The sequence below is a fragment of the Corvus moneduloides genome, chromosome 4 (assembly GCF_009650955.1).
Source record: "Corvus moneduloides isolate bCorMon1 chromosome 4, bCorMon1.pri, whole genome shotgun sequence".
Lineage (NCBI taxonomy): Eukaryota > Metazoa > Chordata > Aves > Passeriformes > Corvidae > Corvus > Corvus moneduloides.
The window spans coordinates 73,452,418-73,469,322 of record NC_045479.1 but is presented as its reverse complement, the minus strand read 5'-3'; the positions used below and the strand labels follow the sequence as shown (position 1 = coordinate 73,469,322).

The 16,905-nt window shown below is 46.4% G+C and overlaps 1 protein-coding gene across 3 annotated transcripts in view; it reads right to left on the bottom strand.

The window, feature by feature from the left end:
• Positions 1-16,905, bottom strand: part of COPG2 (COPI coat complex subunit gamma 2) — a 19,364-nt gene extending 2,459 nt beyond the window's left edge. The window contains exons 1-21 of one of the 3 annotated variants that reach the window (XM_032106701.1): positions 16,800-16,905; positions 15,257-15,309; positions 14,696-14,776; positions 14,340-14,411; positions 13,178-13,257; positions 12,330-12,405; positions 10,365-10,457; positions 9,760-9,846; positions 8,564-8,721; positions 8,252-8,385; positions 7,547-7,614; positions 6,863-7,051; positions 5,942-6,037; positions 5,366-5,609; positions 4,511-4,586; positions 3,551-3,654; positions 2,951-3,076; positions 2,356-2,418; positions 1,831-1,970; positions 1,497-1,668; positions 569-666 (exon numbers count right to left, since the gene is read on the bottom strand). In XM_032106701.1, the coding sequence (XP_031962592.1) occupies positions 569-666; positions 1,497-1,668; positions 1,831-1,970; positions 2,356-2,418; positions 2,951-3,076; positions 3,551-3,654; positions 4,511-4,586; positions 5,366-5,609; positions 5,942-6,037; positions 6,863-7,051; positions 7,547-7,614; positions 8,252-8,385; positions 8,564-8,721; positions 9,760-9,846; positions 10,365-10,457; positions 12,330-12,405; positions 13,178-13,257; positions 14,340-14,411; positions 14,696-14,776; positions 15,257-15,309; positions 16,800-16,836 (2,247 nt within the window). In that variant the 5' untranslated portion in view covers positions 16,837-16,905. Of the gene's footprint in view, positions 1-568; positions 667-1,496; positions 1,669-1,830; positions 1,971-2,355; positions 2,419-2,950; positions 3,077-3,550; positions 3,655-4,510; positions 4,587-5,365; positions 5,610-5,941; positions 6,038-6,862; positions 7,052-7,546; positions 7,615-8,251; positions 8,386-8,563; positions 8,722-9,759; positions 9,847-10,364; positions 10,458-12,329; positions 12,406-13,177; positions 13,258-14,339; positions 14,412-14,695; positions 14,797-15,256; positions 15,310-16,799 lie in introns of those variants that run through there. The other 2 variants (XM_032106699.1, XM_032106700.1) reach the window with 2 other exon arrangements.

Sequence of the window (16,905 nt, the reverse complement as noted above, 5' to 3'; positions counted from 1 at the left end):
AGCAATTCCCAATTCCCAATCTCCCATCCAGCCCTGCCCTCTGGCACTGGGAAGCCATTCCCTGGCTCCTGGCCCTCCATGCCTTGGCCCCAGTCCCTCTGCAGCTCTCCTGGAGCCCCTTCAGGCCCTGCAAGGGACTCTCAGCTCTCCCTGGAGCCTTCTCCTCTCCAGGGGAACATTCCCAGCTCTCCCAGCCTGGCTCCAGAAGGAGCCTTTATTTCCCCCCAGTACCTCCTGGGATCTGGCTTTTATCCCCATCACTGACCACACAATTAACAGAAATGCAAATGCTTGGGGTGGAAAGATTGAGGCACAATTCTGAAAACAGACAGTGGAAGTTACTCCTTCCTCCCTTCTTGTCTGATCCCACAAACTCTCCATAGGGTACTAAAACTTTTGACAGAAATGAGGTTTTGGGGAAGGATCCAAAAATGACATTTTACAGTATTTTGGTGTTTCAGGCAGACCTGCCATGGACTGATTTCAGGTTTGAGAGGAAATGTGACCCAACGGCCACATTTATCCCAAATTAGTGCCAATGGGAAAAGGGAACAAATCCTGGACTCACCACATATTCATCCTCATACCCATCCTCGTCTGGCACCCCCGTGTTGGGGTCGCAGTCCCGCACCGTGAACTTCATGGTGCAGCTGAAGGTACAAGTGACTGGAAGAGAGAGAAATCTGGGATAACTAGGGCAGATTCCTCTGCTGGAGCCCTCTATTCCCAAAAAGAGACTGGAATATCCATTAGTTTTGCCCCAGGAATACAGAATGTGGCTGGGGCAGAGCACTTTAATATCATTTTTCCCTTTGATTTGAAACTAAAGGCCAAAGGAGAAGCTCAGGAGTGTTCCAGGGGTAACAAGCCACTGATTCCAAATGCTGCCATGAGATCCAGCAGTAGCCACCAGGAGGAATTCCACAAGGATTTCTGACAAATGGAATATGATCCAAACCCACAGTTCAGCAAGTTCAGATTAGTTCTGATCTTCCCAGGTATTAAAATAACTTCCAAATCCACTTCACTGCTAAGTCATGTAAATAACTGCAAACCCAGTGGTGTTTCAGTGAGACTAAGGAAAGAAAGGGAAGTTTCATGCCCCAGAAAATCTCATTCCTACATTTTGTAGTTGTTTCTAATTCTCTAAAGCCTCAAATTAAGAATATTTTTATTCTATTTGCATTTTCCTTTTACTGGTTCAGTTCTTAAACACTACCAAACATCCACAGTGTGAAACGTGCTCCTTTCATTGATCCCAGGCAGTAAATCCAAGTTTCCATTACCTGCATGCTCTGCAATCCTCTTTAACATCCCATTTTTCATCATCCAACACCACTGATTATTTATAACCATTATTCTGCTAAAAACCAGCACTTGTGACACACAGAAAAGAAACAGCAAAGAACCTCAGGATGAGCCAAATCCCACACCTCCAACTCCTGGTGTTCTCCCCAAACCTTTACATGAGGGATTTGTTGGGCAGAATTTCTCACCTGCAGTGGGGTCATCCTGGGGGATCCTGACCAGGGTGTAGCACATTCCAGGCTGGTTGTAGGCCAGGCTGGGAGCTGGGATGCAGCAGATCACATCATAAGCATCTGATGGCTCCATCTGCACCGTGACTCTCTCCAAGAGCTGATCATTCAAGGTGTTTGTGCAATCAAACTGCAGCAGGAAACGAGGAAAAGGACTTGCAAACACGTCAACATCAAGAGTTTTTCCCCCAAATCACCAAAAATCTTCCATGGCATGCAGCGAACTTCCTGGATTTCAAGCAACTCTGCCAGATCCTGCTGCACCCTGGGAAAAGGGTGTGAATTCCCTCACCTGGAAAACGATGTGGTTTGGGAACACGTGTTTGATGCAGCGAACAAAATACTCTGTTTCTGCTTCTGTGAGCTGCACTGGTTCTGAAGATTTGAACAAAGGACCCAGGCCCTTAAATTCTGGGATGGCTGCCAGTTGCTCTGTGCAGGAAGGAAAAGAAGATCAACACTGACAGGCTCTGATCCTGCCATCATCCCAACACTTCATGGACTCTAGGAATGGTTTGGGTTGGGAGCAATATTAAAGATAATCCAGTTCCACCCCCTGGACACCTTCCACTAACCCAGGTTGCTCCAAATCCTGTTCAGCCTGGCCTTGAACACTTCCAGAGATCCAAGGGCAGCCACAGCTGCTCTGGACAACCTGTGCCAGGGCCTCCAGCCAAGAATTCCTTCCCAATTTCCCATCCAGCCCTGCCCTCTGGCACTGGGAAGCCATTCCCTGGCTCCTGTCCCTCCAGCCCTTGTCCCAAGTCCTTCTCCAGCTTTCCTGTAGCTCTGCAGAGCCACTGATCTTCTCTCCTACCTTGAAATATATCCTGGCGTGACGGAGCCACTTTCTCAGGTTTGCTGGTCACCAGGGCAATCTCTGTGGAGAAAAAAGCAAAGACTCAGTGCTCTGTCTCAACTAAGCCATGCAGAAGGTTTAAATGCCATTAAATCTCCACTAAATATTCCTTAAATTATATTCATTAAATGTTCCACACATTCTGCTGCAAACCACTGCCAGCCTGGCTGCTCACACACTGAAACACCTTTTTTTTTTTTGGTGTGGAAATAGTGAATTGAAAGTAGAAAAAAAGAAGTCTGAGTTATGAGGAATAAACCACACCTTAGCCACGAAGAGACAGCAAAAAAATGGAAGGAGGAGGAGAAGGGAGCAAAAAAACAAATCCAAAGCTGGTTGTGCTAAGTCAAGACACTCAAGAATTGTGCAAGGATGTGGAAGAAAGCCAGGGAAGTGACTGAGTGCTCCTGGAAAGGCTTTTTTCCAAAGGCTATGAACCAATAAATCCTGATTAAGTACAGACTTGTCCCTGATAACAAGATCAGCACAACAACAGCAGCCCCAAGGCTTCAAGCCTTGCCTCCAGGCCATTTCCATGAAGCCTGGGTGTTACCTGCTTTCTGTTCAAAGATTGGTGCTGTAGCCAGGGGAACTGTTTTCATGTCAAAGGGTTTCTCTGAAGGCTCCAGTGTGTACTGGTGCAGGGCTTTCTCCATCCCAGGAACAGAGACTGTCAACCCTGCAGAGAAGAAAGGCAGAAAAATTCAGTTTTAAGAGCTGGAACTGCCACAGGCAATGCCACGCAGGGCTGATCCACAGGAAACACAAACAGGCAGAGGAGAAAAAAAGCTGCTCTGAAGATGACACAAAGTTGCCAAGTCTAAACAGTTCACTCTCAAGAATCTTACATGTATTAAAATTAAGTTCTCTGCTCATACAAATATTCAGTTACAGACATAAAATGTCATTATAATCCACCCTCATCCTCATTTTGGATTGGAAAAGACTGAGCAAAAATCAAAAAATTTATGCCAAATGAAGGAAGGGTCAATGACAAGCCCAGCTCAAACTCCTGTCTCCATTTCCCAGACCATGCTTCCCCATATTTTGCTAAATCCACCACTCTCACCATAAGCACTTTGCAGGCAAGTGCTAAGGCCAGAAATAAACATGTGAATTAACAGCTCAGAGTGGTTTCCTTTCTCTCACTGACCATTAAAAATGTAGGCAGCATTCAGGGCCAGCTGTCTCTGCTGCAGGACGTTCAGGTAGAACGTTGCCCTGTCCCGGACCTCGTCGTCGCTGTCCATCATGCACCTGTTTGGGGACAAGGGGACAGGGGTCAGCCAGCTCTGGCCATCAGAGAGCTGAGCTCAAAATGGCACTGCCAAAACTGGCTTTGATACTGCAATGACAGTCAGAGCTCCTTCAAGAGATTTTTCAAATTATGTAAAAATGTGTTTCTACAGTACAGGAGTTGGTTTAATTTCAATTAAATCATTAACACTACATGTCTTAGCAAGAGACATGAACCTGTGACATGGGAACACCCAGCTCTGGAAACACAAAAGTTATTTATGAGTAACCTGGATAGGAATTTTCTTGCTTCAAGGGGTGTAAAAAATGCCCACATGTAGAAAAGATCTGTAGGGGGAGAGTTTTTATATGGGCAGATATTGATAGGACAAGGAGGAACAATTTTAAACTAAGAGATTTAGGTTGGATGGGAGGAGGAAACTCCTGGCTGGGAGGATGGGGAGGCCTTGGCAGCTGTGGCTGCCCCTGGATCCCTGGAAGATCCAAGGCCAGGCTGGATGTGGCTTGGAGCAGCCTGGGATACTGGAAGGATTCCACCATGGCAGGGGTGGAATGGGATGAGCTTTAAGATCCCTCCAACCCAAATCAGTCAGTGATTCTGTGATTTATTACCCCCTGAGCAATGTTCTCAGACCAAATTACCATCTCGTTTCCATGACTAATCCCATCTCTCACTTCCTTGTCTCCAGCAGTGCTCTGCTCCCTCCAGCCATGCATTTTCCCACTCCTCAACCGGCATTGACAACCTCAGTGCAAGTTCCAGCCAGGTCTGATCTTCCTTCCCTGGCTGCTTCCAGGGAATCAGAGGGCTCCGTGTCACCACAGGCTCAGCACAGGCCCAGCCATCCCCACTCACCTCTGGAGCAGCACCAGGATACTCGGAAGCAGATTCTCATTCTGTGCCCCAAACTTTGCCAAAGCACTGACAGCAGCTGCAGAGAGAACAGGGAGGTGTCAGAGGGGCCCAAGTTCTGCACAAACACATTCTCACAGCCCTGAATTTTCAATTTCCAGACCCTTTCACTTCCACACCATAAACCTTTCAGTGATATGGATTCCTGTATTTCCAAATGGAAATAATTTTGTGATCAAGATCAGCTTAAGAGCCCTGCAGCTCTGTTCTGAGAGAGCTCTCCATGAGATATTTGTTAAGATCTGTGGAATATTCCAGTTGTTGGCCCTTCTGCCATTTGCAGCAGCTGCCACTCCAGATAAATCTGTTTTCCACACAAGCACCCAGTGGTGACCAGGGCCAGGCTACACCCAGTGGCTTTGTAGGGAGCTCAAACCCCTCAGCAACCACTTGGAGCTTCCTCTCCAAACAAATCGAACTTCAGCTTGGCACCAGCTTGGAGAAAATCCCCACCCAGAAAGAAGAGGAAGCTGTTTCAGGAAGTACAAACTTAGGACGATGACATTAAATAGGGAAGCAGCAGTGTCCCCTCCTCATGTATTACATCTTGAATTCCAGCAGACACTCTAAGGGCCTAGAACCAATCTATTATTTATGCTCTGAAGCCCAGGTGCTGACGCCAAGATGACGTGAGGAGTTGAAACAACCTCAGGGTAAAACCACCTCCGCAGCTCTGCACAGGGCCTGGGGAAGAACCATCACTCCCCATACTCCAAACCCACTTTTAGCCTGGGAATTCTCAGCCATGGGAGCTTCCAGGACTGGAGCTGCACTCACCAGCCCTGGAGCTGCACTCACCAGCCCTCACAGCCTCGTTCTCCAGCACCACCCTGTTGAAGATGAAGCGGATGTACTTGGACGGGGACGGTGTCCTGGGGCCCTCCTTGCCCAGCAGGTGCAGGATCTTGGTGGCCAGCACGGTGTGCTCGCAGTCCTCGATGAACTCGCAGAGGTGAGCCAAGCCCGCCTCCTTGCTCTCAGGGTTCTCCTCGATGATGCTGATTATACAATCCACAATGGCTCTCTTGTACTCAAAGCCACCCTGGCAAAGGGAAATCAGGGACAGTGACCCTCCGATCGGAGCGAGGCTCAGCTCCCTGATGCTTCAGTGACCGCTCGCCATGGAGAAAACAATCATTTGTACAAATTGGGGTAAGGAAAGGTGTGCTGCATGACCTCACAGAGCATTCCCAGCCCCCTGACCCATCAAGGCACAACATCTGAGCATCCTCAGCTCTAAATCCTGAGCATTTCACACAGCTCCGACCCACTCAAGCACATCTTTCAGTGCACCCACCGACAGAAGAGACCCTTCCCATCACCAAGCAGGCTCAAATCTGCCAAAACACCCCCCAGAGCAAGTGTCACACGTACATCATCCCTGAGCATGTTGGAGAGGAAGGTCATCATGACACTGTGCTTCCGAGGGTACTTCTGGCACAGGGCACTGATGGCCTGCACAACCACAACCTGCAGAACAACACAGAAGGACGGGGTCATGTGTTTGTTTTCCTAGGAAAAACACAGGCTTCTATCTCAAGTTGTCACCTTGATTGATTAAATCCACGTACAAGGATAAAAATCAGGTGGTGGATTCTCGGGGTCAGCATGTAACAACTTTGTGCCAGGGTGCTGGTAGACCTGGCTCTGGCAGAGAGACTGGAATTTAGGATGGAATATGTTAACTCAAAGGCCTCCTCATCCGCCTTCCTTCTGCCCAGGGATGATCATGATGCAATTTCAACTTGTCACATTCTGTCAATAAAACTCTTTGCAATTTCAAATTTATCTAATACTCATTTTTCTCATAAAAACAAGGACTTAAGACCACTTTAAGCAGACTGATTTTGCAGAGACCTGCTGTGCTCCTCATGATGTAACACGTACAACTGAACCATCCTGAACTAATTTATTACCAGTTTAGTCACTATAAAACTTACAGATATGGTAGGAATTTAGAATTCACAGTTTCCTAGACCAATGTGATATAAATTCAATCAGAACAATTAAAATCCTTTTTCCTCTCTAAAACAACCAGAAGGAAGTACAAGATTTGCAGGATATTGCACAGGAGCACAGGAGCCAGGAATCCACCAAATGATATTTTTCCTTTCTTGGACTGGTGGGAGGAATTTTTTAGGATATTTAAGCTGGAAAGCAGAGCACTGCACCTTCTGAACTTCGCCCTACCACACGAAATCACCGAAGCATTAACAGACAGGAAAAGCTTGATAAAAAAACAAGAATGGGAGAAAAACCTGCAGCTGGAAAGAGCAGAGGCCTCCAATGCCACACCTTAAACTCATCTGATATTTCTGACACGAAGGAGGAGATCTGTTTCATGAGCCTGTCCACGCTGCTCTCGCTGCCCGTCTTCAGCAGCGTGGTGATGGCCAGGGTGGCGATGCTCCGGTTGGAGTCGGTGATGAGGTTTTCCAGGTCCAGGTTGCAGGCAGTGACTGCAGATGGATGCTTCATGGCCACCTGCAAGGAATGCAGTTCCAAAATTATGTGGGAGCAGGAGCATCCTGCAGTTCAAAGCATTTGATGCAATCAGAGCTCAGGGTTTTGGTTTCAGCGTTTTAAACGAATTTTAAGTTACAGCTCATGGGTTTGACAGTCACAAATTGCTGCTGTTGTGTTCTGCAGCTCTGCAATCAGAGTATTTCCTTCACGTGGATTTTGTAACGTTAAATATCCAGGATTCTGCTTCCTTCCAGCTGAAAGCTCACAAATTATCTAACTACAGCTTGTTATATCCCTGTGGTCCAGAAATCAGCAAACACAGCCCGAATGCAGAAAGATTTCTGTCACACCAGGGGATCTGGCATGGAAAAGCCAATTCTCCAGCATGGAAGAATTCCAAATAAGGTCATCACAGGGGCAGCTGCTCTGCTTGAGGTAACACATCATTAGGCACTGTTGGCTAGATCTGAGCTCAGAGAATGAAGTTTATTCAGAGGTTTTGAAAGCACTCACTTTGTTAAGGGTCCGGACGGCTGCGTAGCGCAGGACAGGTTTGGGAGAGCTGCAGAAAAGTTGTAACACTGGGGAACAAAAAACAAACCAAAAAACAAAAGGATGACCTCTTTCAAAGAAAGGGAATAGAGTAGAAAGTCTAATGTATCTCCATTCAACTACACACTGATAAATAGTCATGCAGCTCTATGCATAATTTATCACGAGCTTCACATGCAGGTTAAAAATAAACTCCTGGGTTTTTATCCTATTACCAGTAACAGGAGGGTTCTACAGTTGCCTTTACATTCCAGGTCTATATTCCAGGTGGAGGAGAATTTTCCCAGAGAAACTGTGGTTGTTCCATCCCTGGGAGTGTCCAAGGCCAGGTTGGACAAGGCTTGAAGCAGCCTGGGATAGTGGAAGGTGTCTCTGCCCATGGCAGGCACTGGATGATCTTTAAGGTCCCTTCCAACCCAAACCATTCCATGATTCCCTCCCATCCCAACTTCCGGCAGCTGGATAAAGACAAGTATCACCCTGTGCCACCTCTACTGCCATTTATCTGGATGAAACAAGGAAAAAGGATCTCATCCAAAAGCCCTTTAACGTGGGGACAATCAGAAAATTCAGGGTTTGGGTATTATAATTATGCTGTATTTTCTCTCAATTTCTTTATTACCCTTTGTTTCAGCTGCTGCAGGGGTACAATGGGCTGTGACCAACCTGACACAGCAGGTGCCAGCTCCCTGGCCGTGCAGTTTGGCAGGTGGATGATGGCAGAGGCAGCCTCATAAATCACCATCTCATGCTTGTTCCTCAGGCAGCTCTCGATGAAGTCGAACAGGGGACTTTCATGGCTACAAACACAAGAATCCCAAGATCTTTTAAGCTGGAAAAACCCTTTAAGATCGAGGCCAAGCATTATCCCAACAGCTACAGTTCTGTCTCTGTGGAGATTTCCACAAACACTGAAAAAACGCTGCTGTTTCCAAACCCTAATTGATTTTTGTATTTCAAATTCTGCCTCTTACTTACCCCTCTTCAGACTCCTTGAGGAGTTTGCTTGCAATCCTGATCAGCACGCAGTAGGCAAACTGGGATTTCAGCCCAGATTTGGTGAATTTATTCAGCATCTTGGACACAGCCAGGCGGTCGTTTTTCCTAAGGTGATAGAGCAGCCCCAAAGCATGATACTATGGAATGGGAAACAGAGGGGCAGGCACTGAGTACAGCTGGAAGAGCCACGTTAAGACATCAAAGAGGGGTAAAAATTGCTCTTTCCTGGCAGAAATACCTTCTAACCTCAACTGAGCTGAGTTTCCTGACAAGTTGCAAAGATCTGCAACGTTTCCTTCCCCTTTCTGTCCACTCTCAACTATTCCTGAAGATCCAAAGAGCCACAAAGTTAATTTATTTCCTCCCCCCCCCCCCATTAAATATCATAACTTCAAAGGTTTCAACTTTGCACAGTCTGCATTTCTAATGCACTCCACACCCAGGATATCCCAAGGCCCTGAAATGACAGCTGACCTCATAAAAACCCTCAAGGCCTTTCTGATGGAAGCACAAAGGAACATTTCTAGTTCCTTGCCAAGTTATTTTTGGGGGTTCCCTCCCCCCTCCCCCCCCATAAAGCTGATTTACTGTAAGGCTTAATGAAGCTGCTAAGTGGGCAAGAACAATGCTGATTTTACAGAATCTTTCTGATCATGAGTCTGCAACAGACAGAATAATTCCATATTCTGAACAGGCAGAATAATTCCATTTCCGCCGATGTCTGGAATATCTATGCAGAAATTTTGCTCTTGGGGAGATGTTACTGATATTTGGGTTCATCTTTGCGGTCCTTTTGCATCTGGCAAAGTTTCTGAAGGCCGAGAGATGCTCATTGGGAGGCAGTGAGATCATTTCCCAAACTTTTCGAGCACTCAGATTCAAAGCCCTTCTGCAACCACCACTGTGGGACAGGCAGCAGCATTCCAGCTATCAGAAATTTAGCAGGAGAAGGGAAGAGAACTCCAGAGCCAGCTCATAATTAACAAGCTTGTGCTGGCATCATGGTAAAACTCATGATTTTTTACAAACAGTCGAGTTGTTTCCCACAAATCACAATCCTGGCTTTTAAAAGAGTAAAGGAAAAGAAGGTATTTTTTCTGAAGTCTTCTTAAGAACTCCCAGAATTTCACTAAACCCCCCCCAGTGTTTTTAGGGCCAGCCACCCTCAAACACACCTGTACCATGATGTTGTCACTGGAAGCTGCTTCCTGAGCTTCATTGATCCACCTTTTGACCACGTCATAGCTGATCTTCATCATGTGCTGCAAAAAAATTGACATTGGAGCCAAGCTCACAACAGATTTCCCAACACAGCCAGTCTTTATCCTGTAAACTGTGATTTTCCTTACATCTCAGTCTCAAACGACCACGCTTCCACTTCTATTGATAAAAAAATGAACTAATGAGATCTTTCCCAGCCTTTTCTCCTAAACAAGGGAGAGGAAAACAGAGTGGATTCCTTCATCTTGCCCTTCTGGTGCCTATTAGCAGAAATAATCCTGAATTGCAGTTTTAGCAGGTGATTTCATGGCCCCTCCCCAGATAAATTCATGTTCTACACTGACTGCAGAGATGATGAGCATTTTGCACTAGAAATTGTTACGATTGATGTACTCAAATGTTAAGGAAGGAATTTGAGGAGAGAAAGGAAACTCTGTTTTTCCCTTATTTTCCAGTGAGATGAAGGGTCATGTCAGAGAAAGGACAAAACAAACACAGCAGACTCACCTTCCCAGCTGGACACAACCCCAGATTTACAAAAATCTTCTGCTTTACTTACCAAGGAAGACACCAGAGCAGAGCTGGACACGCTGGGGACTTTGTCCACAATGGCCTGTTTCATGTACCTCTCGATGGCTTGTAGCATTGTACCCTAAGAGGGGAAAAAGAGGGAAAAAGGGAAGCATGGATACTTTGGAGGAAGAGTATAAAAGCAGCATAAGGCAAAAATCCACATTCAAAGGACCCTCAGCAAAAATCTTGAGTTAATTCTGCAAGGCAGACGTGGGTTTGAGCTGCCTGGTCCGGAAGGTTCAGTGACAAAGTCACCAGCAGAGCAACCCCAGATCAGAAAGGAGCTCCCAAACATTCCAACTGCACATTCCCAGTGCTGCAGCTCCACAGAGCTCCTGCCAACACACAGGGCATCGAGCAGAGCAATCCCAGAAAGAAACTGGAGCTTCCAAATCTTCCAGCTGCACATTCCCAGTGCTCCAGTCCCACAGAGCTCCTGCCAACGCACAAGGCATCGAGCAGAGCAATCCCAGAAAGAAACTGGAGCTTCCAAATCTTCCAACTGCACATTCCCAGTGCTCCAGTCCCACAGAGCTCCTGCCAACGCACAGGGCATCGAGCAGAGCAACCTCAAGTCAGAAAGGAGCTCCCAAACATTCCAACTGCACATTCCCAGAGCTCCAGTCCCACAGAGCTCCTGCCAACGCACGGGGCATCGAGCAGAGCAATCCCAGAAAGAAACTGGAGCTTCCAAATCTTCCAACTGCACATTCCCAGTGCTCCAGTCCCACAGAGCTCCTGCCAACGCACAGGGAATCGAGCAGAGCAATCCTGGATCAGAAACTGGAGCTTCCAAATCTTCCAACTGCACATTCCCAGTGCTCCAGTCCCACAGAGCTCCTGCCAACGCACAGGGCATCGAGCAGAGCAACCCCAGATCAGAAAGGAGCTCCCAAATCTTCCAACTGCACATTCCCAGAGCTCCAGTCCCACAGAGCTCCTGACAACGCACAGGGAATCGAGCAGAGCAACCTCAAGTCAGAAAGGAGCTCCCAAACATTCCAACTGCACATTCCCAGTGCTCCAGTCCCACAGAGCTCCTGCCAACGCACAGGGCATCGAGCAGAGCAATCCCAGAAAGAAACTGGAGCTTCCAAATCTTCCAACTGCACATTCCCAGTGCTCCAGTCCCACAGAGCTCCTGCCAACGCACAAGGCATCGAGCAGAGCAATCCCAGAAAGAAACTGGAGCTTCCAAATCTTCCAACTGCACATTCCCAGTGCTCCAGTCCCACAGAGCTCCTGCCAACGCACAGGGCATCGAGCAGAGCAACCTCAAGTCAGAAAGGAGCTCCCAAATCTTCCAACTGCACATTCCCAGAGCTCCAGTCCCACAGAGCTCCTGGAAGTTGCACAGGGCATTGAGCAGAGCAATTCCAGATGGGAACTGGAGCTCCTAAATCTTCCAGCTCCACCAAGCTCCTACCAATGCCCAGGGCAACAAGCAGAGCAATCTCAGATCAGAAAGGAGCTCCAAAATCTTCCAGCTGCACATTCCCAGTGCTCCAGCTCCACAGAGCTCCTGCCAGTGCATGGCATCAAGCAGAGTAATTCCAGATGGGAACTGGAGCTCCCAAACCTTCCAGCTGCATATTCCCAATGCTAGAGCCCCACAGAGCTCCTGGAAGTTCCACAGGGCATTGAACAGAGCAATCCCAGATCAGAAGCGAGCTCCCAAACATTCCAGCTGCTCATTCCCAGTCCCACAGAGCTCCTGCCAACGCACAGGGAATCGAGCAGAGCAATCCCAGATAGAAACTGGAGCTCCCAAACATTCCAACTGCACATTCCCAGTGCTCCAGCTCCACAGAGCTCCTGCCAATGCAGAGGGAACTGAGCAGCCCTCACTAGAGTCCCGTGACTACTGCAAAATACACCCTGCAAGAGAGCAGTTTTGGGATTTTAAACCCACTCATCACCTTTCCCACAAAGTGGCACAATTTGTACTCACATCAGTGATCCTGCACAGAGCTCGGATGGCCGGGCCTCGATAGATATCCTCCTTCCCTGTCATGTCTTTGGTCAAACTGAAACCATCAAAAACATCCTGTTAACACTTCCTTAATATCCCCATGTCTCACTCTTTTTGTGATATTCACCTCATTTAGATGTTAACTGCTAAGCTCTAGTTCTGGCTAGGGACAACTTCTTAATACTCAGCTTAATTTGAGAGTTATTAACATCAAAATCTGGGGAAATACAGAACTATAAAATGCACAGTCCACTGTATTGCTTTGCCATGGGCCTGGTTTGTTTAGCTCAACCATTCTCTTTCTGTTTGTTCTACACAAAATTTTGATTTAGAAATAGTGAACAAAGCTCAGTTTGGTTTATTTTATGTATTTCTAAAGCTGTTCAGCAATCAGTGCTGTTGGCACACACCACAGATCCAATTTTTGCTCTTGCAACAGCTGCAATGTCTATTTTTGAAGTCAAAAAATTTGAGAATTCAGCTGGGAAAACGAACTGGGCTTTGCTCTGCTTTTCTTTAATTGCTCTGACAGCAAAGTCACAGCCTAAGCTCCGACAAGTCCGTGGAGCAGCAAGAATGTTTAAAAAACAACCCCAAACACAAGAAAACAAAGTGACAACCAGCTGATACACTGAATTCTCCTGCTTTTTTAGCAAAGTATAATATCAGAGTGGGAACAAAATAACATTTCAGGGAGTGGCACATACTCTGTATCACAGAACTGCTGTATCCTAACAAAACCTCAACACTGTAGCAGCCAAAACAAACCCAGGGAGATGCAGCCCCTTTTCCAGAGCTCCGATCCCAGGTTCTGGAGGGTGTCCCACCTGCTCGTGACAATGATGACATCCTCAGAGATATTGGCCATCTCTTTGATTGTGAGGTAACACATCCTTCTGAGGGTTTGCTGTGGAAATGCGGTGCAGAGAAAGATTAAACTCAATGGCAGTTAGAAGTTTTAAAAGATAAAAAAACATAAAAATTAAATATTTCAGTTTAAAAGATGAATAAGATTTTAAATAGAAGATAATTCTTTTCAATTCAAAGTTATAAATGTAAAACTACATTTGATAACTGGATAAGTGCCAAACTCCTTGATCTCAAACAAATCAGAAGAGTAAGACATAAATATTTTGTAAACTGGTAAGAACTAATACAAAAATCCACGTTAATTATCAAAGAAGTGATGCATCACATCTGTACTCAGAAGCCTCACAACTACCAGTTAAAAGCTGTAAAAATAACTTTGTTACTGTAAAAGAAAAATAGAAACACCCAGGGAGTGTTGACACTAAGTCTTTGCAAACAATTGACATTTGTATTTTAAAAACCCCTCTCTTTCTAAAATGTGGATATGAGAAGCATTCCAAACACTCTGTACTTCCACAAATTTTGTTTCATCTTTAAACAGCTTCCATGGACAAATCTCTAACAAACAAACCATTTTTAACCAAAATTAATGAGCCCCATCACATGAAACACACTGCTCTGAGTTCTTGTACTCTGCAGAAGAGATCACAGAACGACTTTACCTTCTGCTGAGCCCAAAGTTGAACTCCAAAATTCAATTCCCAAACCATTCTATGATTTTTAGGGTGTTCTCACCCCTTGCCTCGATGAGATCAATGAACAGAAGTTGTTCTAGGGAACAGCAGCCTTTGATCTGCAGGCAACTTTTAAATTCTATTTTGAGTCAAGCAGATGGTGATGATTTGTAAGTGGAAGCAACAATCATCAAGTGACACTGATTTGTAAATTTGTCATTATCCCCATTTTTATACCAGTAATTAACTCAGAACCCACCTCCATCCCCAAACCAACCCACAGAAGTAACCACACATTATTATTCAGTCATTTGTTTCCAAACCAGGAATTGCCTCCAGAGCTCCTCCTGTGAAGTGTTTGCCTCCCACATCCCAAGATCCAAGTGTTTGGCAGTTCCTGCAGGCCCAGACAAAGGCAGGGAGAGGCCAAACACCAGGTACTTACATCGTTAGACTGGAACAATCTGGTCATGGCAAAAAAAGCTTCCGTGGCTTCCGTGGTTCCAAAGTGTTCACCCTGGAATTAGCAGAGAGGAAAAGCAGTCATTATTCAGCTCCCTTTTCTAATGCCCTCCCACACACCAGGAATCTTTTCTTGGAGACTTTCTCGTGTTAGAAACCATCCCTTCCTCGCTTTCCTTCCCACGGAATCCACAATTGCCTCCACTCTAAATGCCCTCCACAGGGATGGAATCGTTTCCCAAGGAGTTTTCCCTGTGACAGGAAGAGGTGGGAAACTTCTTTCCCACTAAAAGCTCTCAGGAATATTCGTTCTGGATAGAGAGAAATCCTACCAGTTACCTGGTTCAGCAGGTACAGGATCTTGGTAAGGATGTGAAGGCATCTTCGTGGGTTTATAGGGGTCTCATTGAACAGCCGTGCCTGGAAATGAAACATAAATTCTGCTTTTATATAACCCAGCAATAATTATTTCTCTTTCAACATCGAAATTAAACAAATTTGTTTCCAGCCAAGCAGCTTGTCATTTTTATTTGTACTAAATATGTGTCCCAGAGAATGTGGTCTTGCATCTGTAGTTTGCAGCAATCTGAACAAAGCACAAACAACTCAATTTGCCATCTGGAACTGGCAAAAATACCTCAAAATACAACATTTTTTCTTCAGGAAGAGCCCCCTGAGATGCCACATGTCCATATGGAAGACAGAAGCCATGTGTCATCTAATTACCCTAAAAAAACCCCCCTCATTACCTGTAGATAAAGCTAATTTATTTGCACTCTCTCTGAGATTTTTAATTACTTATATGAATTTAGCCATTCACGTTTCCCCACAATCATTCTGCCACACTTCCCGAAGGAAAAAATAAATAACTAAACAGCATTATCCTGTGATAATTCCTACCTCCTGAAGCACAGCACTCTTCTCCAGATGCTGGAAAGGATTGGAGCCACTACCTGAGGAAGAAGAGACGTCTCAGTTGAGGAAATGAATTTCTCACAAACCCCAACAGATCTGAACATGCAGGAAGAGCCCCAAAACTTTACCAAACCACCTCAAAACAGTGACATTCCTCTTTGGAAAACTGATGTTGGCCATCAACAGCTTTGAATCCACTTTCTTAAGGGGTATATTCAGAATTATAGAAAGAATGAAGGAAAAAAAAAAAGGAGAGGAAGAAGAAAATCGTTTGCTATTTAATTTGCCTTCACATAAAACTACTTCCATTTTCTACTTTCCTAATCCACTTATTTTTATTCCTTCAGGCACCAAAAGCACTGAAGGCATCAACACAAGAGCTGCTGATCAGGACCTGAAACAGAACTGAAACCACCTCTCAGACATGTAAATCCCTCCACAGCCTCACTTCCACTTCTGATCCTCTCCCCCCAAGCAGGAACTTCTCATTTGCAGGTCATTTATTCCTCAGTTCTCACATCCCAAGCAGAAGGAAACCGAGAATGAAACAGAACTCAACCCCGGCTGGGCACATTTGGAGCTCAGAGCAGCAGCACAGAAAATTCAAAGCAGCATCAGTTACTGTAGGGAACACAGACTTAACTTCCACACGTTTGGAAGGGACTTTCCAGGGACGCCTTCCACAATCCCAGGTTGCTCCAAGCCCTGTCCAGCCTGGCCTTGGACACTTCCAGGGATCCAGGGGCAGCCACAGCTTCTCTTGACAACAAGACCTGCCCCCCTTGGGTGCTGCTGAGCACAGGGAGATGGGGCCAGAGGCTGCCTAAACTCCCTGTTGTGAGTTCCAGATGTGCAGACAGAGAAGGTCTGGAAAGGCTTCTCTGAAGCCTTTTGGATTTTGCTTTGTGTAGCAAAACGACTAAGAAAATAGTTCATTTTCTTGACATGTTTCACAACACTGTCCAGGTAGTGATATAAATATAAATACATGTAATCAATGCTCTCGTCTTCTTTGAGGGAAGAAACATCTGCACTGGGGAGAGACAGGGATAAAATCCTCTCCAGAAACCAGCTGTGCAAACAGAGAGAGCAAACAGCCTCCAGTTCCTTTGGGTTTGTCACCAGAGAGAAATACTTTGACAGTCAGTTCTTACAGCTGAAGCACAAATACCCTGGAGCTGTGAGAGATGGGAGATCACAGAACCATGGAATGGGTTGCGTTGGAAGGGAATTTAATGTTCGCTTCCACCTCCTGTCATGAGCAGGGACACTTCCCATAGACCAGGTTGCTCCAGCCTGGCCTTGGGCACTGCCAGGGATCCAGGGCCAGCCACAGCTTCTCTGGACACCCTGTGCCAGGGCCTCCCCACCTCAGCACCTCCCTCAGCTCAGCATCCCCTCAGCTCCCTCATCCCCACCCCCGTTCACCTCAGCACCCCGGTCACCACAACCCTCGCTGTCACCCCAGCACCCCTCAGCCCGCTCCTCACCCCAGCTCCCTTCCCCTCAGCCCCAGCCCCCCCCGTACCGGACTCCTCGTCCTTCTTATCGAACTTCTTGATCATGGCGGCCCCGCTCCCGCTCCCTCCGAGCGCCGCCGCCTCAGCAGCCCCGCCGGAAGCCCCGCCCCCGCC